Consider the following 22,582-nt stretch of genomic DNA (forward strand, 5'->3'; position numbering starts at 1 on the left):
TGTAACCTACTGATCATCCCTCCCCCCTTCTACCGCCCAATACCCTCGCTTCCTTCCCTCCCCTGCAGCGCTGTATAGCCCTTGTGGGTTAGTGCTTCTTTTTTATTATAATAATAATTACTACTAGAACCATTAATGGTTAATGGGGCTAAAAGCCAATAGACTGCACTAGGATGGTTAAGGCTGCACGTAACCTTTGCACCACCAGACGAGAATACTTTAAAAGTAAATTCGTATATATACGCTGAGAGAAATAAATCTCCCGGTGCACATACCCTGTCGCATTGCTCTGACCAGTTTTGATAGTTCTTGACTAATGAAATCCTAATAACACGATTGCAAACAAACGACGGTACGGGTGAGGTTAGACCTTACGGCAGGCGTTCTAACCCCCACCCGTACCGTGGTTTGATAGCTCTTCTCAACTCCGGCCTGAGGCCGGACTTCATTATAGACATGATCAAAAAGTCTGTTGGTGACAGCATCTCATGCACTTTGGTAACCCTCATAACCTGGTAGATATGGCAGGTAATGACCCCATTTCCATCAACTGGTGTACCTTTATACCTCTGAAGGGTTTAGTGTTTTCCTGCTCTCGCAGCGCGGCCCAGGGCTAGGTTTGTCTGGTACTTGACTAATCAGTCAAGCTATTGCTACTGGTGGCCTGCTGGCCCACATATCCATCATAGCCTGGTTGATCCGCCACTTTGCGGAGGTAATATTCTAGTTCCATTCGGCAATGTTTCTGATATCTTGTGGTAGTGTTGAATAGTCTAGGACTACGGATGTTAATATAATGTCCTCTTATTGTGCAGGTTTGGGGCTAGGACCTCGAGCACCTTCCACGTATATATTATCAATGTATGTGGATACAGAAAGAAACTAGACTTCATGAAGTTCTACACACAACGAAACCAGACATGAGAAACCTCTACAGAGAGAATCACAGAATACCTTACTTGCTAAAGCGCTACACAGAATGAAACCAGACTTGGTAAAGCTCTGCACAGCGAATTGTCCCAACAGAAGTTAGGTCCGTAGGGTCTGTCATATTTTCAAACTGGACAACAGTTTCATCCATCCTAACACCGCTTTATTTTTAAGTGCCCGTCCAATCCAGGTAACTGCGTAACCTTCCTGCAAAAAAGAACTCGAGTTAACGCTTGTGGTTCTTGCATTAGTGCTCGAGGCGGGCGTCTGGTGACCACCAATCTGACCACAATTGACATGTAGGAAAACATGCGAGGCGCTGAGCGTTCATGATCTAGTGATCTGATCGTAACAACTCGAAATGTAATGAAGAAATTGGCTGGATGTCAACGTGTTTGATTAGCCTGGGGTCCAAATAGCGCACTGGCATGAATACTGAAGAGGCAGTTGCAGTATTAACTTGTCGTCTTCATGCATGCATGTTCAGTGTTCAGACTACACGAGTTTTTAGTCAAATCTAGTTGCATTGATGTTAAAAAAAATGGTTTCAGGGTTGAGATGATGTGGTTTGTGCTGCATACGACAGTTGACCAGTGAAAAGTGACAGATCAGTGTGATGCTGCCTACTTGAGATTATTGTTGATGCAGCAGATTGCTGAGGTAGATTACCGAGGTGCTGCCTGAGGCAGATTGTTGAGGCTACGTGAATGTTACGGTAAGAACGACACTCGCACCGTCTTTTCTGAACATGTTTCGGTCGTGGATCTCGGTTACCCCAGGTGAAGGTGTGATGTCTCCTAATTGCCGTGTCAAGTTGCAGCCTAGAGGAAGCGTTGAAACATAAGAAAGAACACTACAGCAGGCCTATTGGCCCATACTAGGCAAGTCTTAATCAAATTCAAACCCACCAGCAAAAATATTAGCCCAACCCACTTTCACTGCCATCAAGGCACAAGCTTTGATAACCGTATTTACTTATGTTCAAGTGTATTATGTATTCAGGGCTATTGAGATGTCTCGTCCCATTCCTAGCAGTAATGTCACCAGTTCATTTTTAGTCATTGACCTTCGTTCTGTGGTTTTGGAAGCAGGCATGATGGATGCTTCGTTACTTCTGTGCCTATTCCTGCCTGGTTCTCTGAAGATCATTTCTGCCTTGTAACATATGAGATAACCTTTAGATCTGTGTATCACAAGCATTGTCATTGTTGTCTCTGTTAGAAGCGTACTTGTGTTCCCTAACACAAATACCATGCAAGTATTGTCATTCTCTTGTGTTCCCGAATACACGGGCCACACAAGTATCATCATTGTCATCTCTGTTGCAAGCATACTTGTGTTCCTGAACATAAAGTACCTCGCAGCAATGCCATTGTAGTTTGAGCTACAAGTATAATTTTGTTATTGAGCATATACGGAAAGATTCTTCCCAGTTTCTCCTACATAGATCTTGCCGCATCCTCCCTGACTGTGTGTCGGATAAGAGAATGAGAGAAGTGAGGACGAGTACTGTATATTGAGAACAGAGCTCTTCACTGTGGCAGCCTGATTTTATTGTGGTGACTGCTAGTCATTACGTCCGGTTTGTTGTATTAAGGAAGCATCTGCCCAATCTTATTCATTTTACTTGTATTTTGTGTTATACGGGGTAATCTCACCAAGGAGATTTTCTCTCTCTCTCTCTCTCTCTCTCTGGAGTTTCCACTTAGGATATCTTTAGGACAGTCATAGTAAGATACCAACATGTGTACCAGCTAAGAACTGATGTAACTCTGGAAGCCTGTCCTCTGTACTATATATAATTCCAGCGCCTCAGCATGGCTATCCAGAGGGGAAATGCTTGGTGCATACTTGGTTCGCGTCCGGCTTCGGAGGAGCTGGAATAAATTCATGATCTTTGATATATTTTACGAATGTATTCTTTTTTTTTTTTTTGGTCAATGTATTCTGTCTATAATATTCACATAGAATATAGAGGGTGGCAGAAAATATTCAAACAGCTCTGGGGAGAACCTTGAGTTTTCCCTGAAGTACATTTATTCTCTTCTGAGGATGAGGGTCCCCAGTACAGTTCTAGAGGTGGTAACTTATATATGTGGTGCCGAATAGGTAAAATTGGTAAATTAGCAAGAACTCGCTTAAAATTAAGTCCTTTCTAAAATTTTCTCTTGTACAGTTAGATATATTTTTTCATTTATGTTAATGTAAAAATTAATCATTTTGTACCAAAAGAACCTTAGAAAACTTACCTAACCTTATTATAACAAGCGCAATTTAACAGCCTAATTCCACTAAACATATTTTAGATAATTTTACGATAATTTAATAAAAACCAATTTTTTTTTCGTTAGGTTCAGAATGATTTTTGCGAAATTACTGCATACACAAATTTTCGCTTGCCTCATTCGGCAAAACGAGCGTTGCTATTTAAGCTTAAATCGCAAGCTTTACCTATTCGGCAACACACACACACACACACACACACACACACACACACACACACACACACACACACACACACACACACACACACACACACACACACAATCGGAGTGATCTCTCCTGCTAGATTGACAGCCTCAGAAGTGACCTGACGAACGTGTACTGCGCTTCTAACTGTATATTGATCCTGTTTTCCTCTTATATTTTAGCTTTGTTGTGAAATTGTCGTGATAAATATTTTATTTGTTTTGGACTAATGAGAGAATCTGTTGTTGCAGCTGCAGTGTGTCGAGAGTGAGACCAAGAGACACCGTCGACCAGAATACTGCGACGATATACAGGTACGTCAACATGTGAGGGAGGGGAGGTCGAGATATATATTGTGCCGAATATGTAAAACTGGTCAATTAGCAAGAAATCATTTAAAATTAAGTCCTTTATAAAAATTTCTCTTATACGTTTAAAGATATATTTTTTTTCCATTAATGTTAATGTAAAAAAATTTATTTTTGCACCAAAAGAATCTTGGAAAACTTGCCTAACCTTATTATAACAAGAACAATTTATTTTAGCCTAAGCCAACTAAATATATTTTAGATTTGTTTACAAAAATTTAATACTAAACAAACAGTGAAATATATTTTTTTCGTTAGGTTCAGAATGATTTTGACGAAATTATTGCATACACAAATTTTCGCTTGTCCTATATGGCAAGATGAGCGTTGCTATTTAAGCCAAGATCGCAAGTTCTGCCTATTCGGCACGACATATATATATATGTCGTGCCGAATATATATATATATATATATATAATGTCGTGCCGAATATATATATATATATATATATATATATATATATATATATATATATATATATATAATGTCGTGCCGAATAGGCAGAACTTGCGATCTTGGCTTAAATAGCAACGCTCATCTTGCCATATAGGACAAGCGAAAATTTGTGTATGCAATAATTTCGCCAAAATCATTCTGAACCTAACGAAAAAAAATATATTTGATTGTGTTTGTTTAGTATTAAATTATTGTAAACGCATTTAAAATATATTTAGTTGGGTTAGGCTAAAATAAATTGTTCTTGTTATAATAAGGTTAGGTAAGTTTTCTAAGATTCTTTTGGTGCAAAATTAAATTTTTTTACATTAATGAAAAAATTATATCTTTAAACGTACAAGAGAAAATTTCGGCACGACATATATATATATATATATATATATATATATATATATATATATATATATATATATATATATATATATATATATATATATTATTGTACCCAAGAACGAGTAGTATTGATCAATAACAACACTGCGACTAGCCAAGGAGTCGAACCCATGCTGTTTTGGCCCGCCTCATAGCGAGTGAAAACTCGTGACGCTTTAGTCCACGGAACCACACAATACTCAAGAATGACGCACCCAGCCAAGCTGTGTGTTATACCAGTCATCCGAGGACATACGGTGGTGTGGATGCTTCTGAGCTAATTTAATTCTACTCAGTTTGGTGTACTAGCCCAACGAGCAGTGTTATATACGTATTATTGTAACCACAAACGAGTGGTATTTATCAATAACATCACTGCGACTAGCCAAGGACTGGAACACGTGCTGCTTTGGCCTGCTTCATAGTTACCTGGAGTTTACCTGGAGAGGGTTTCGGGGGTCAACGCCCCCGCGGCCCGGTCTGAGACCAAGCCTCATGGTGGATCAGGGCCTGATCAACCAGGCTGTTTTTGCTGGCCGCACGCAAGCTGACGTACGAACCACAGCCCGGTTGGTCAGGTACTGATTTTAGGTGCCTGTCCAGTGCCTTCTTGAAAACAGCCAGGGGTCTATTGGTAATCCCCCTTATGTATGCTGGGAGGCAATTGGACAGTCTTGGGCCCCGGACACTTATTGTGTTGTCTCAGTGTATTTGTGGCGCCCCTGCTTTTCATCGGGGGAATGTTGCATCTCCTGCCGAGTCTTTTGCTTTCATAGGGAGTGATTTTCGTGTGTAGGTTTGGTACCAATCCCTCCAGGACCTTCTAAGTGTCTATTATCATGTATCTCTCTCGCCTGCGTTCGAGGGAATACAGATCAAGGACCTTCAACCGTTCCCAGTAGTTTAGGTGCCTTATGTGCGCTTGATAACTCGTGACGCTTTAGTTCACAGAACCACACAATCCTCAAGAATGACGCACCCAGCCAAGCTAGGTGTTGTACCTGTCATCTGAGGACATACGGTGTTGTGGATGTTTGAGCTAATTTCATTGTACTCCCTGTTTGGAGGTGATATATTGATATAGCGGAGCCCGGCCTATCCTGCCTGTCCCCTAGGTCTAATCGAGGGTGAGGGAGATGGCTCCAGCCTAGGTGCTTGGTTCAAACTCGAGTCACGTAACTTAAGGCTTGGCCAGGGAGCCTGCCTATAATTGGGGTCGTTACAGTATATTATACTACACTAGAATTGCACTGTTGACAGGTTTCCGAAACGTTTCATTTACAGAGGTGACTATATATGGAGGCAGCAGAAGCATTGGAGATGCAACTTACCTTTGATGAGTTCCGAAAGTTTTTCTACCGATCACCTCTTCACTACTCCACTGTTGCAGCGATTGCCATACTTGGTCGCCTTTGTATTCAGCTGAAGAAGACACATGTGCAGCATCTGGGTATCTTGTAGACTTTTCGCCATCCAGTGGCTTTATCAGTACATGGACATAATATAAAAGAAGAATATACAACAGTTGCTAGCCTTACAACATTGTATTGCTCCTGCTGACTCACGGAGATGGCGAAAGATCTTGAGCTAAAGATTTCCATCCCCACTTGGCTTGTTCTGCATGTCCTTGTATGTATTGATAAAATCATTGGATAGCGAAATGTCTCGGATGTTGCACATGACTTATTCTTCATCTTGTCGGTATTTAATACCACTGATATCAATGCACTACGCAAAAACAAGCGGTGGCATATGTGTCTGAGTGAGTGGTCTACAGCGTCACTTGGGAAGCTATGCCATTCTCCACACTTGGTTTCAAATCCTTCTGACTGCCTTCTTTCTCTGTATATACCACTGATATACAGCTGAAGAAGCCTACTGTGTACCTGGAGAAACTTTTCGGAATTATATACACCTGTTATGTATGTCTTGGTCATATGAAGTCACAAAATTGACGGGTAAATTTTCACCCGTAGTCCGAGGGTGAGATTGTCTCGGTAGAGACCGATTGGTCATAGCTGTCTTTTCCAGGAGACAACGCCTCTTAACAGGAAGGGAGAAAGGGAAGGAAGGAGGAAGGGAACGAGGGAGGGAGGAAGGGATAAAGGGAAGGAGGAAGGGAGGTGGTATGAGGGTGGTGCAAGGTAGTCCTTGCACTCTGCCAAAGTAGCCACACCCACCACTTGTTATTCAAGTCGTTAGTGTATCAAGCAGCGACAGCTCCTACATTCTCCCTCAGTATTACACTATACAAAAATAGATATAAAAAAAGTTGTAGAAAGTAATATTATAACAAGGCTCTGAAAATACTCATCTCTTAGACGACAATAATTATTTCTTCCGAAGTAAGAATAAAAATTAACACGCTAATAAACATCATATAATGTATATATATATATATAGTTAAACTTGATTTACTGAAGAGAAACATCGATGTAGGTTCATATAATGAAACCACGAAACAGTGTCTTGGGGTCGAATGCTGGCCTGCCGCAGTTTGGTAAGTGATTCAAAACCACATGTCTCGTGGTTTCATTACTATATAGACTGCTTGTGGAGGAGGGTATTCAAACAGGAGGAGGTTGAAATTAATCCTTGAGCATACCAGTGCCACGAGCGTCTTCGCAACATGAAACAAGCCTAGTTCGCTGGGATCATGTTTATAGGATCTATGGTTGAGTGGACAAGGTGACATGTGAATATCAAAATAGTATGCAATACCGACATGTTAAGTAAGACACATAGGCAACAGTTAGGCATCTTTATTCCAAAACGTTTCGCCTACTCGGTAGGCTTCTTCGGTGTAGGCGAAGCGTTTCGGAATAAAGATGCCTAACTGTTGCCTATGTGTCTTACTTACGAAGGTGACACGTGCATTGTGTGGCCTCTTGAGGCTGGACAATGTGTAGTGGGGTCGAATCCTGGCCTGGCGCAGTTTGGTAAATGATATATATGAGGCTGTCTTGCTGAGCATGAAACAGGGGTGGTGTGTATAAAGACTTGGGGGGGGGGGGGGGGGTTGTCGCCTTGCAACGTTGAACTCTACCATGAAATCATGCATTGCAGTTTTGTCTTTGTACTTTGTAGATATTTAAATTTGCCAGAAAGGTGACAGGTGTCAGCAAGGGTGATAGTGTCAGTCGGTGGATTTTTTTTATTAAACCAAACTAGATGAATCATAATTGTGCTGCTGCCCTGTTCTATATAATTAAACAATAGGAACACAAGCTAGCAATCTTTCCCTGTCATATTCCATCACGCAGGATGGATCCTCATGGAAGGTGTTGAAATCTGTCAGACTTTCGGTAGTGTCAGTCTGAACTGTCAGACTTCAGTAGGACAATGAGGATATGGTCAAGTAATCCATTAAAGGTTCATCAGCTACGACAGCTTCAAAGGTGACCTTCCAGCAGAGCTATAGTTACTATCACTTGGGAATCACCATCGCTAAGGATGACCTGTCCCACGCAGCAGAAATGGAAGTCATTGGATGTAGGGGTTGATATGTGATTGTACTAAGGCTGGGGTAGGTGGATGAAGGGGTGTATGAAGAGCCCTGACCTGGATAATCTACCCCAGGTGTGCTTTGGTCATGAGGTTCACACCCGAATGCTCCTACAGGTGGCCAGTATCTTAGGCCAGGTGCTGCATTAGTTAGCTACAGCTGAATGAGCAACACTGCAAGGAAAGGGAGAGTACAGCTGGTCTTTAAGTAGTGCGGATGAACGTTACTCATCTTTTGATGTGAATGGGTTAGAACACCGACAAGTTGAAGAATGAAACACTTGTAAAACATTCCGAAATGTTGCACATTACTAAGCTTACATGCCATAGAAAACACTTCTATAAACAGTCTATGGGATTTCAACACACTTCCTTCACGTACGTGGGAGCATACTAACACATTCCTTCAAGAGGGTACTTGACCAGTTTCTTCAAGCGCTTGTTAATCACCTGGCCTGTGGTGCTTAGGTTATTCTTGGTGCAGCGAGCACCAACAGCCTGACTGACCAGGGTAACAATACCTCTGTACACGGCACCACCTCAGCACTGAGGCCAGGCAACCCCAAGTAAGACACGTGTACACTGATTGACTACAATTTACATTGCGATCAGTCTATATGTTGATGACACACCGTGTGTTGTAACGTATCCAGTACCAACTTCTTGTTCACTCTCGGATTTAAATATTTAGATTTTGCCGCCGAAACTACTAGTTTGTGCACCCCACATCCATACTGTAGACGGTGATGGCTAGTTTATTGTGCACCACATATCCATCTGTGGACGGTGATGGCTAGTTTATTGTGCTCCACATATCCATCTGTGGACGGTGATGGCTAGTTTATTGTGCACTCATAGCTATCCTGCGAAAGATAGTGCAGGAACACATGGAATAAAGCTGACAAAATATTAAGTGGAAAGAATTTGGTCAACCTTTTGATCACTTTCTTGAACAATATATGCTTACCCACGTATTGAGGAATATAGACTGTGCGATATCCTGTTGTGATATATCGAGGTATCTTACTGATGAAATTTAAATACCAGACATCTTGTGTAAAGATCCCAAACCTTCTTGCAACACAACAAGGAAACACTATTTACGTCCGGGGCCCCAGACTATTCAACATCTTATCAGAAGACATCAGAAACACTGCTAGAACAAGTGTTGAAGTCTTCAAGAGGCAGCTGGACAAATATCTTCACTTGGTGCCAGATCAACCAAGCTGTGATGGATATGTGGGTCAGCGGATCACTAGCAGCAACAGCCTAGTTGACCAGGAAAGCACCAGACGGGCTTGGTCCATGGTCGAGTTCTGGGAATAGAAAAACTCTCTGAACTCTTGAAAAATATATCAGTGGTAATATACCTCATAAAGCCTTATTCCATACACTCCTGCACCACCGCCCACAGGATGGATATGGGATGCACCATAAACTAGCCACTACTGTCCAAAGGATGGATACGGGGTGCACCATAAACTAGCCACTACTGTCCACAGGATGGATACGGGGTGCACCATAAACTAGCCACTACCGTCCACAGGATGGATACCGGGTGCACCATAAACTAGCCACTACCGTCCACAGGATGGATACGGGGTGCACCATAAACTAGCCACTACCGTCCACAGGATGGATATGGGGTGCACAATTAAGTAGCCGCTTCGGCGGCAAAATCTAAGTATCTAAATGTGAGAGAATGAACACGTGAAGCTGGTTCTGGGATGTTACAACACACGGTGTGTCATCAACATATGGATTGATCGCAATGTAAATTGTTGCCAATCAAGGTACACGTGTTATACTGGGTATTGCCTGGCCTCAGTGTCGAGGTGGTGCAGTATACTACAGTGAATATTGTAGTGCGTGATGTGATATACACACTCAAGACTGTATTGTGATGCACATACGTGACTATTATGATATATATGATTGCACTGTGATTGTGAAGCACATGTGTCTGTTGTATTGTGAAGCACATGTGTGACTGTTGTATTGTGAAGCACATGTGTGACTGTTGTATTGTGAAGCACATGTGTGACTGTTGTATTGTGAAGCACATGTGTGACTGTTGTATTGTGAAGCACATGTGTGTCTGTTGTATTGTGAAGCACATGTGTGTCTGTTGTATTGTGAAGCACATGTGTGTCTGTTGTATTGTGAAGCACATGTGTGACTGTTGTATTGTGAAGCACATGTGTGACTGTTGTATTGTGAAGCACATGTGTGACTATTGTATTGTGAAGCTGTTGTATTGTGAAGCACATGTGTGACTGTTGTATTGTGAAGCACATGTGTGACTGTTGTATTGTGAAGCACATGTGTGACTATTGTATTGTGAAGCACATGCGTGACTGTTGTATTGTGAAGCACATGTGTGACTAATGTATTGTGAAGCACATGTGTGACTAATGTATTGTGAAGCACATGCGTGACTGTTGTATTGTGAAGCACATGTGTGACTATTGTATTGTGAAGCACATGTGTGACTGTTGTATTGTGAAGCACATGTGTGACTAATGTATTGTGAAGCACATGTGTGACTAATGTATTGTGAAGCACATGTGACTAATGTATTGTGAAGCACATGCGTGACTGTTGTATTGTGAAGCACATGCGTGACTGTTGTATTGTGAAGCACATGTGTGACTGTTGTATTGTGAAGCACATGTGTGACTGTTGTATTGTGAAGCACATGTGTGACTGTTGTATTGTGAAGCACATGTGTGACTGTTGTATTGTGAAGCACATGTGTGACTGTTGTATTGTGAAGCACATGTGTGACTATTGTATTGTGAAGCACATGCGTGACTGTTGTATTGTGAAGCACATGTGTGACTAATGTATTGTGAAGCACATGTGTGACTAATGTATTGTGAAGCACATGCGTGACTGTTGTATTGTGAAGCACATGTGTGACTGTTGTATTGTGAAGCACATGTGTGACTGTTGTATTGTGAAGCACATGTGTGACTAATGTATTGTGAAGCACATGTGTGACTAATGTATTGTGAAGCACATGCGTGACTGTTGTATTGTGAAGCACATGCGTGACTGTTGTATTGTGAAGCACATGTGTGACTGTTGTATTGTGAAGCACATGTGTGACTATTGTATTGTGAAGCACATGCGTGACTGTTGTATTGTGAAGCACATGTGTGACTAATGTATTGTGAAGCACATGCGTGACTGTTGTATTGTGAAGCACATGTGTGACTGTTGTATTGTGAAGCACATGTGTGACTATTGTATTGTGAAGCACATGTGTGACTGTTGTATTGTGAAGCACATGTGTGACTGTTGTATTGTGAAGCACATGTGTGACTATTGTATTGTGAAGCACATGTGTGACTGTTGTATTGTGAAGCACATGTGTGACTGTTGTATTGTGAAGCACATGTGTGACTGTTGTATTGTGAAGCACATGCGTGACTATTGTATTGTGATTGTCATATATTTTCAAAATTTATTCTTGCATATTAAGTGTATATGTAATAATACATGCATGAAGAACAACCACTCTGAAAACTAGTGAAGTTCCAAGCGCTTTCGTGATTTCTCACATTATCAAGGAATTGTAAAAGTTCCTTGCAGTAATGTATAAAATGTTGTTATACATGTGTAAATAGTATATAATTATACATGTATTATACTTATTTATGTATAATACGTATATATAATGTATGTATATTACGTATACATTAATACATGTATATTACGTATACGCTAATACATGTATATTACGTAGGTTATACATATTTCAAAATCCTACTGACCCTGGCATACCATGGTATCATTCACTCAGCTGGCTGGTGTACATGCCTTTGTTTACTGACCTCCCTCACATTTGTTCGTTGACCTCCCTCACATTTGTTCGTTGACCTCCCTCACATTTGTTCGTTGACCTCCCTCACATTTGTTCGTTGACCTCCCTCACATTTGTTCGTTGACCTCCCTCACATTTGTTCGTTGACCTCCCTCACATTTGTTCGTTGACCTCCCTCACATTTGTTCGTTGACCTCCCTCACATTTGTTCGTTGACCTCCCTCACATTTGTTCGTTGACCTCTCTCACAATTGTTCTTTGATCCCCCCCCCTCACCTTTGTTCACTGATTCCCTTCGCCTCTGTTCATTGACCTCCTTCGCCTCTGTTCATTGATCTTCCTAACCTCTATTTACTGACCTCCCTCACCTCTACCGCGACCTTAACGCCTCACGCCTATGCTTCCCTTCCCTCACCCATTCACCTGTCTTGACCTGGCCATTGTTCTGCCCCTCCTCACATCCACCTCTCAGCTTCCTCACACCCCCCTCTCACATCCACCTCTCAGCCACCTCACATCTACCTCATGGGTTATGTCTCACATGGTGACCATGGGTTGTTTGTCTCGTGGTGACCATGGGTTGTTTGTCTCGTGGTGACCATGGGTTGTTTGTCTCGTGGTGACCATGGGTTGTTTGTCTCGTGGTGACCATGGGTTGTTTGTCTCGTGGTGACCATGGGTTGTTTGTCTCGTGGTGACCATGGGTTGTTTGTCTCGTGGTGACCATGGGTTGTTTGTCTCGTGGTGACCATGGGTTGTTTGTCTCGTGGTGACCATGGGTTGTGCGTCTCGTGGTGACCATGGGTTGTTTGTCTCGTGGTGACCATGGGTTGTGCGTCTCGTGGTGACCATGGGTTGTGCGTCTCATGGTGACCATGGGTTGTGCGTCTCGTGGTGACCATGGGTTGTGCGTCTCGTGGTGACCATGGGTTGTGCGTCTCGTGGTGACCATGGGTTGTGCGTCTCGTGGTGACCATGGGTTGTGCGTCTCGTGGTGACCATGGGTTGTCTCTGTCGTGGTGACCATGGGTTGTCTCTGTCGTGGTGACCATGGGTTGTCTCTGTCGTGGTGACCATGGGTTGTCTCTGTCGTGGTGACCATGGGTTGTCTCTGTCGTGGTGACCATGGGTTGTCTATGTCGTGGTGACCATGGGTTGTCTCTGTCGTGGTGACCATGGGTTGTCTCTGTCGTGGTGACCATGGGTTGTCTGTCGTGTGACCATGTGTCTCTGTCGTGGTGACCATGGGTTGTCTCTGTCGTGGTGACCATGGGTTGTCTCTGTCGTGGTGACCATGGGTTGTCTCTGTCGTGGTGACCATGGGTTGTCTCTGTCGTGGTGACCATGGGTTGTCTCTGTCGTGGTGACCATGGGTTGTCTCTGTCGTGGTGACCATGGGTTGTCTCTGTCGTGGTGACCATGGGTTGTCTCGCGTGGTGACCGTGGGTTGTCTCGCGTGGTGACCGTGGGTTGTCTCGCGTGGTGACCGTGGGTTGTCTCGCGTGGTGACCGTGGGTTGTCTCGCGTGGTGACCGTGGGTTGTCTCACGTGGTGACCGTGGGTTGTCTCGCGTGGTGACCGTGGGTTCTCACGTGGCGGCCATGGGTTCTCACATGGTGATCATGGGTTATAATTCTCATGGACATTTGTCGACAAAGTGAAGATGGCCAAGTGTTGCACATATGTCTAATTCACCAGCTTGTGGGTACTGTGTACCAGGATACTTAACAGTTGATTCAGACTGGCTTAGAAAGTGATGGAGGTTGATGTGCAACTGGTAGGTTGGTTGTGTCCTCTAGCTAGCAGAGCACGACAGACCTTGTGCGACAACTGACGTGACAAATTTCTCAAATCACTGGATCAGCTGGCTACCAGCAGCAGCAACCTGGTTGACCAGGTAAGCACAAGACGAGTCTGGCCCAAGACCGAGCTCTGGGAGTACAACTCTCGGAGCTTATCAGAGGTATGTCGTGACTAAATGGATCAGGGAACGGCTGGGGGTCAAACCCCACCAGTTCCGTGATTTGTTTACAATTTCGTGAGTCGTGACTAACAAGAATTAAATGACCTACAAAGTCAATCCTGGTAGTAATTTTTGTACACAACCCTCACATAGAATGAAAATTATAACGACGTTTGGGTCCGACATGGATCATTAACTTGTACGTCATTAAGCAGTACACAACCATACCTTTCAAGAAGCTGTGTTGAAGCTGCCGAAGAAGTCATCATTTAATTAAATGAAGCTGTTCTCTCCTTCCTTTCATTAAACCTGATTATTCCCACAGCACGGGCTCAGGTCGCTCCTGCCTGTCGGAGTTGGACCATTACGACGTGGTCTTGGATGTACTGGAAGGCAAACAAAATGCAGACGTTATGTATAAAGATTTGTTTTCAAAAGCCGTCGGTAAGTGTAATTTTTAGGGTACAAACACAATGCTTGCGACAGTAGTAATAACTAGGTAATGAGCTTACGGAATTTGTTGAATATATCAAATCGAAAAGCAGGGGACACATCCGTGGCCCTAGAGTATCCAACATCTTACCAGAAGATATAAAAAACACTGCTGCGACAAGTGTAGAAGTCTTCAAGAGGATACTGGACAATTATCTTCACCAGGTGCCAGATCAGTGGGTCATTGGGCCCCCAGCAGCAACAATTTGGTTGACCAGGCAAGTAACAGACTAACCTGACCCAAGGACGGGCTCTGGGAGTAGAAAGACTCTGGAAACTCATAAAAGGTACATCACAGTTAAAGGTAATATCAGAGGTTGCCACAGTGAAAAGCTCTGTTGCTCGAGGCGCACTACTCGACCCAATTTTTTTTTTCATTCATATCTGAAATTGAGACATTAATTAAAGCACTGTGCCACCCTCTGCAGAAAACAATTCATGTGAATGGCAACAGATCACCATGCCAACGTAGACTGAAGCGGGCCATAGAAAACAATATGAATTATTCTTTGTGAGGACAAATTTCAGCAAGAGAAGTATAAATACTCTCTAAGAAAACTTAAGTGTAAAGGGACCAAGACTTTTCAACACCTACTTTCCATGTGTAAGGGTAGTTACCAATAGACCCTAGCTATATTAAAGAGTGAACCTGGTAAATTTCATAAGTTGGTTCCTGATCCAGGTTGTGGTGCATACTGCGTACAACTAGTGCCAACGGCCTGATTGATCAGGTCATCAACTATGCGCTACGGGCACGACATCAGGGAACACTAGAAGGAGCACTGCAGCAGGCCTACAGGCCCATGCTAGGTATGGAGGTGGCCCTCTTTCATTCTCCAGGTGTTCTATGATTGATGGGTTTAACCCTACCCCATATACATATATAATATTTAAGAGAGATTTAAAAGACTAAGAGAAACTCCCGGTAGCTTCTACAACAACTTGTGTTATGATGTAAATGCTTTAGAAAATTAGTGGTGGACGGGTAAGCCAGTGGAAGGCCTCGGTCAGATGACCAAAAGCTCCAGCGGCGGGTCATATGACTAAGACACGTCAGGAAACATTTGTCCTCTTTCCTGACCAACCTTGCCTAACCTGGTGTCTCGTGCAGCATCTTGTGTTGATATGCCACTAGCGCAACACACACATGCCTGACCTGCAGGGCTGGCCTCACATTATTCAACACTACTACTCGTAACTATTGCGGAGACGAAACCCTAGATGGACACCAGTGCGCCTCCTTATGCCCCTTCTTATTTTTCACAACCCTCGCAGCAGTCTTTTTCCTTCACAGCATTCCGATTCCTCCATGCTTACACACTTGCCGTTGCCTCCACACATTGACTTCACTGACCATACTAATCCGTAGATTTTATCTCTTATCATTGTTGGCATACCTATCTTTATGAATAATGACTTATTTACAGTGAAATATTCGTGGCCTCAGGGGTAATCGGGGAGAGCTCCAGGTGTTGCTCTCCCAGTTTTTCCCAGTATATGTCGGGCTCAAGAGCATAAAGTTCGTTCAGCGGTTATCCGTCCCGTTTCAGGCTGTATGCTGTTGCATTTTTCTTATCCCTTTCCTGATGCAACTTTTAATGGGAGTGCGCTTCTTGTGCATGTTGGTATACTTTTCAACAGGTCTTTGTTCGTTCTCAGCTGCATTATACTGCAGCCCATATTTATTTTCACAGATGGAATACAGTTTGCTCTCTATATCTCGCTCCTTCCCGTGCATTCTGTATCTCTGATGTTGCGTTCTTGCTCTTCTCTGCCGCCGCCCATCTTGTTAGGTGATTTTAACGCTCATCATCTTTGGGGAGGGTCCCACTGCGACTCTCGTGGTGATCAGTTGGAAACTTCTCACTTCTCATCATCATGTTTTTTAAATAGGAGTATTTTGACTCGCACTCAGTCTCTCTTGCATCAATCTTTCTATCTGTTCCTCGTCAACATAAGAACATAAGAAAGGAGGATCACTGCAGCAGGCCCGTTGGCCCATACTAGGCAGGTCCTTTACAATCCATCCTACTAACAACATTTGCCCAACCTAATTTTCAATGCTACCCAAGAAATAAGCTCTTGATTATGCTTGGTCTGTTCTCCCGAATTTGCACGACATTGATCACTTTCCTGTTATTCTTACTTGTACTACATATTCCCGACCGCCTTGTAGCCGCCGTTGGCAATTTGGACGAGCGAATTGGGTCTTATACTCTTCTCATCTTAACGCTTTTTGTGGAGACCCTTCTTCGTCTTGTGCTGATGAGCTGGTGCACCAGTTTCCGACTTTAGTTTTGACTGCATGTTCTATTCCTCAAAACTCAGGCAGGCATTCTCAGACGGGCGTTCCTTGGTGGTCTCATGCGTGTGCCCATGCAGTGCGTTTTAAACGTGCTGCGTGGGGCCGTTATCGATATAATCGGACCTCAGATCGTCTTTTGGATTTTAAGCGAGCAAGCGCAGTCGCTCGCCATACGCGACGCTAAATGCACATGTTGGCAAGACTACGTTTCTGCTGTTACCTCGATGTCCCCTGTGTGTGCGATTTGGAAGGAGGTGTGGAAGTTTAGTGGCAAATATGCTCCGGACCCAGCTCCCATTTTGTGGGTTGCTGGTGTTTGTATTGCGTGCGGCACCTCTTGAAGTTGCCATGGAAATCGGGAACTATCTTGTCAGTGTCTCCCACGGGCTTCACCTTTGTCCCTTGTTTCTCGCTTCTAAGCCTGCCAGGGAGCAATCGCCCTTGGATTTCTCTTCTAATGGGATGGAGCCATATAACGTACCTTTTACTCTCCTAGAACTAGAGTCCACGCTTTCCTCTTGCCGGTCATCGGCAGCTGGGCCTGATGATATTCATATCAGTATGTTACAGCATCTGCATTCTACATCCCTTACAGTCCTTTTGCGTCTTTTCAATCATGTTTGTATGCGAGTGGAAATCTGCCATTGTACTACCGTTTCACAAACCAGGCACTTCAGAGCTTGATACTTCTCACTATGGTCTCATTGCTCTGACCAGTGTAGTCTGCAAGGTGATCGAATGATTGGTGAATAGACGTCTAATATGGTATTGAGAGAGACTCGGTAGTTTTTCTCCTCGCCAGTATGGCTTTCGGAAGGGCCGCTCTGCTTTGGACCCCTTGCTAATAAACACTCCGTCCTAGCGGTCTTTTTTTTTTTTATCTCGAGAGGGCATATGACACCACTTCGAGGTATAACATTTTAGCCCAGACCCACTCCTTAGGCCTCCACGGTAATCTACCGACCTTCCTTGCTGCTTTCTTATTTGGAAGACATTTTCGTGTCCGTGGTGGCGCATCGCTTTCCTCAAACTTTGTTCGGGCAGAGGGAATCCTACAAGGTTGTGTCCTTAGTACTACCCTTTTTCTCTTGACTATAAATGACCTACCTTCCGTTCTTCCATCGCATATTTGGTCGTCACTTGATGTAGATGACTTTGCTATAACTCGTGCAGGCGCTGACTGTCGCCTGGTAGCGGCCTCCCTTCAGATTGCGATTGACAGTGTTTCCCATTGGGCCACTTCTCATGGATTTAAATTTTCTAGTGCGAAAACCCATTTCCTTAGCTTCACTAAACATCATCTTGTTCCAGATATTTCATTGTATTTACATGGCTCGTGTATCCCAGAATGTAATACTGTCAAGTTTCTTGGCCTTCTATTCGATCGCCAGTTGACATGGAAACCTCACATTTCCTCTTTGAAGGCAGCTTGCCTTGGTTAACTGAATCTCCTTAAAACTCTTGTGCATCATTCATGGGGAGCAGATCACCAGACTCTTCCGTTTGCATTCCACCCTAGTCTTGTCCAAGCTGGATTATGGTGACCAAGTCTATTCTGCGGCTTCTCCTAAAACTCTTTCTAAGTTAGATCCCCTTCATCATCAGGGTCTACGTTTATGCCTTGGTGCCTTTCGTTCGTCCCCTGTTCAAAGCCTCTATGCCGAGGCGAATGTTTCTTCCTTAGCCGATCGTTGTGATGCTCATTGCCTTCGTTACTTTGTCCGTTCTCATGACCTTCGTATTCCTTCTACTAATAGGTTGGTCTCAGACGTTAGTAGAAGCCCGTTATTTGTTCGACGCCCCTGCTTACTCCGACTGTTTTCTCTTCATCTTCACTCAGGTCATCTCTCCAGTTGCCTCCCTTGTATGTTCATGTAGCGTCTACCTTTTTCCTTTCCTCTTGGAAGGTTCCGACGTTTCATGTCTGTTCTGCCGTGCGCTAAAGCTCTCCTACCTACGGCTGCTTCTCTATTCTCGTTCTCTTTTTCTTGATCACTTCCGGTCACATGCCCATGCCGTTGCTGTTTATACAGATGGTTCTAAATCTTCTGACGGTGTTGGGTTTGCGGCGGTGTTCCCTGACGATGTTGTCCGAGGTCATTTGTTAGATTCGGCTAGTATTTTTACCGCTGAGTTGTATGCCATCATCATAGCACTTCTCCATATTACATACGTCTCCTTCAACGTTTGTGATCATTGGAGATTACCTCAGTGCCTTACAGGCCATTAAACAATTTGATTCCCCTCATCCATTAGTTTTTAGTATTCAACTATGGTTGTGCCGTGTGGCTAGCAAAAACAAAGACGTCGTTTTCTGTTGGGTCCCTGGACACGGTGATGTGTAGGGCAATGAACAGGCGGATGCTGCTGCGCGGTCAGCGGTACGTGATCTTCCGGTTTCCTATAGAGGTATTCCATTCAGGGATTATTTTAGTGATCTCTGCCCGTCTTCGCAACCGTTGGCAACAGGTGGTCGGACATGCACTATAACAAATTGCACTCTATTAAACCTCTTTTAGGTTTGCCGTACTCGGGAGACTGCGCTCTCCCATCTCCGCATCTGCCATACTCGCTTTACCCATAAGTATTTCATGGAATGACACACTATTCCTCTCTCTGAGGTTTGTCAGTTCCCTATTTCGGTTCTTCACTTGTGGATTGTCCGGTTTACCAGCGAGCTTGCAGGATTTACCTCCACTGACGCCGCCACCCTACTGCTCTTACCAATCATAACTTCTTGCAGACGACACTGACTGTGACTTAACATCACTTTTTGACTTTTTCTCGGCAACTGCTTTACTGTACGAACTTTAGCACATAGCCCCTAGCGTCCCTTCTAGCCTTTTCTCCCCTCACCTCTGTTCCCCTCTCCACCTAGTTGTTTATAGCCCCGGCACTATTTTCTGCGCCGCAGTGCTGCATGACCCTTGTCGGTTTAGCGCTTCATTTAATTATAATAATACAACTACTCGTAACACATGTGCAACATTTAAGCAACTTTTACAGAAAGTTTTCGCCTGCAACACCTCGCCTGCAACACCTCGCCTGCACACCTCACTGGCGAGGATACAGCTTCAAATTCATGTACGTCAGAAAATGCTTCAAACCGACGTTAAATATTGAAGTATTCAGTAAAAATGAGTTTTATGTAGTTCTCTCACTATACAGGCGAAACGTTTCGACTATATTTATACCTAAGTATTGCACACGTTTCACTCATTTATTGTATACTATTTGTATTACGAGTACTTAATACCAGCATCAGTAGATTATATTGCAAGTATTTAATACCAGCATCTGGAAAATACCTGCAGAGGGTTTCGGGGGTCAACGCCCCCGCGGCACGGTCTGAGACCAGGCCTCGTGATGGATCAGGGTCTGATCAACCAGGTTGATACTGCTGGACGCACCCAAATTAACTTACGAGCCACAGCCCGGTTGGTCAGGTACTGACTTTAGGTGCCTGTCCAGCACCTTGAAGATAGCCAGGGGTCTATTGGTAATCTCCCTTACGTATGCTGGGAGGGAGTTAAACAGTCTGGGGTCCCTGACACTTACTGTGTTGTCTGTGTACTCGTGGCGCCCCTGCTTTTCATTGGGGGAATGTTGCATCCCCTGCCGAATCTTTTGCTTTCATAGGGAATGAGTTTCGTATGTAGATTATATTACCAGTACTTAATACCAGTATCTCTATAATTATATTACCAGTACTTAATGCCAGCACCAGTAGACCACCGACAACTCTCATTACCTATAATTAGATATTAGTGGCTGATAATTACGACAGCGCGCTCTCAGTATTACCACAGTGCTCTGTTTATTCAGTATTCAATTACATTTTGGCTCTTGAGAGAGTCTGTGACTGAGCCACTAGACGGAGTGTTGTTGCTCCTCTAATTGGCATCTTTATGTTCTCCTTGAGTTGGGGTTTGTATTGGATTTCGTGGTGGGTGAACAGGTGTGCAGGCTCGATTATCCGTCGCCAATTAGGTATTCGGATCTGTCGGGCTGTTGGTAATGAGTTTGGAGGTTGTTGCTAGTATCACTGTACTCATCCTCACCAGGTACTAGCTATGATTTATATTGCTAGTGCCACTGTAATCATCCAGTTCCAGACCACGCATTCCAACGTTCGAACCACAACCCAGTTGGTCAGTCATTGCTTGAGAAACTCGTCCAGTTCTCTCTTGAAGACAGTCAGAGGTTTATTGGTAATTCTCCGTATGCATTGAGGTAGGGCGCTGAAGTGTCCGAGACCTCTGACAGTCTAGCATCAGGTGCTTTCCCTCACATATGACATAATAACCTCATCTTCACTAACTTGGCAAAGGCATGTGATCAATGCAATCATGGAGGAAACATGAGAAGCCACACCAATGACGGCACTACTGAAAGCACTTGCGGTTATCACATATAAAATATTGTTTTTAGCTCAAAGCTCCTTTGAAGGCAAGAGAAATCAGCGTTGGAATACATTGAGTGATCGTTTACTGCTCACATAAGTCAGTAAAGCATTTAAATTACTGGGAATTCCTCAGAATTACTTGGAATGTACTCTGTGAAGCAAAACGATATTTGGTAATATGTGTAAGATACTTAGGGTGAAATCCCAGGTCTGCTAACTTCTAAAGTGAGAGAGTGGAGAATATGAACCCAGTGCAAAGCACATTGCATCAACATTAGTGGTTCAGAGATAATCGGTCTGCTACCAGCTGATATAAAAAATATTACAGGAGCAAGTGTAGGAGACTTCTAGAGGACACTGGATCACTACCTCTGACAGGTGGGAACTGGACAAGTTCCTCAGATCAGTAACTGTTCAGCTTGGCTGTGGTTCTTATAGTGAATGGCTTTCGAGAGTTTACATACTTTTGCAGCTAGGCCCAGGATCAGGCTTGGCTGATCAACCAGGCTATTGCTGCCGGCGGTCCACATATCCATTACAGCCTGATTGGTCCGGCACTTGGCACAGGTACATGTCCAGTTTCCGCTTGAAAACTTCTGCACTTGTTCCAGCAGTGTTTCTGATATCTCGTGATAGGTGAGACCTGGTCTAGAACCGAGCCGAGAGTATTGCTCTCTGGAAGCATCCTTCAGGTATCCTTAAGTGCTCGATGAACTAGGCTGTGATGGTTATGTAGGCCAGCGGGACACTCGTAGCAACAGCTAGGTTGATCAGGCAAACACCAGACAAGCCAGGTACAAATACGCTTTGTGAAATCATTCACAAATATAGAACTTGTAACATACACAGTGCTGGGCTCCACACTGCTCTGGCCTTCGCACAACGTTGGGCTTCACATTGCTCTGGCCTTCGCACAACGTTGGGCTTCACATTGCTCTGGCCTTCGCACAACGTTGGGCTTCACATTGCTCTGGCCTCCGCACAACGGTGGGCTTCACATTGCTCTGGCCTCCGCACAACGTTGGGCTCCACACTGCTCTGGCCTCCGCACAACGTTGGGCTTCACATTGCTCTGGCCTCCGCACAACGTTGGGCTTCACATTGCTCTGGCCTCCGCACAACGCTGGGCTTCACATTGCTCTGGCCTCCGCACAACGCTGGGCTTCACATTGCTCTGGCCTCCGCACAACGCTGGGCTTCACATTGCTCTGGCCTCCGCACAACGCTGGGCTTCACATTGCTTTGGAGTCCGCATAACACTGGGCTCCACTGCTCTGGGCTCCACACAACCCTGGGCTCCACACAACCCTGGGCTCCACACAACCCTGGGCTCCACACAACCCTGGGCTCCACACAACCCTGGGCTCCACACTGCTCTGGGCTCCACACTGCTCTGGGCTCCACATAACACTACTCCACACTGCTCTAGGCTCCACACTGCTCTGGGCTCCACACTGCTCTGGGCTTCACACACTGGGCTCCACACTGC

General features: G+C 44.2%; 1 protein-coding gene across 1 annotated transcript in view; it reads left to right on the top strand.

Moving 5' to 3' along the window:
• Nucleotides 1-22,582, top strand: part of LOC138854653 (metalloprotease TIKI1-like) — a 760,675-nt gene that overhangs the window by 40,568 nt on the left and 697,525 nt on the right. The window contains exon 2 of the mRNA XM_070099005.1: nt 3,651-3,713. Coding sequence (XP_069955106.1) covers nt 3,651-3,713 — 63 coding nt within the window. The remainder of the gene's footprint in view (nt 1-3,650; nt 3,714-22,582) is intronic.

This window comes from Cherax quadricarinatus, chromosome 66 (genome assembly GCF_038502225.1).
Source record: "Cherax quadricarinatus isolate ZL_2023a chromosome 66, ASM3850222v1, whole genome shotgun sequence".
Taxonomy (NCBI): domain Eukaryota; kingdom Metazoa; phylum Arthropoda; class Malacostraca; order Decapoda; family Parastacidae; genus Cherax; species Cherax quadricarinatus.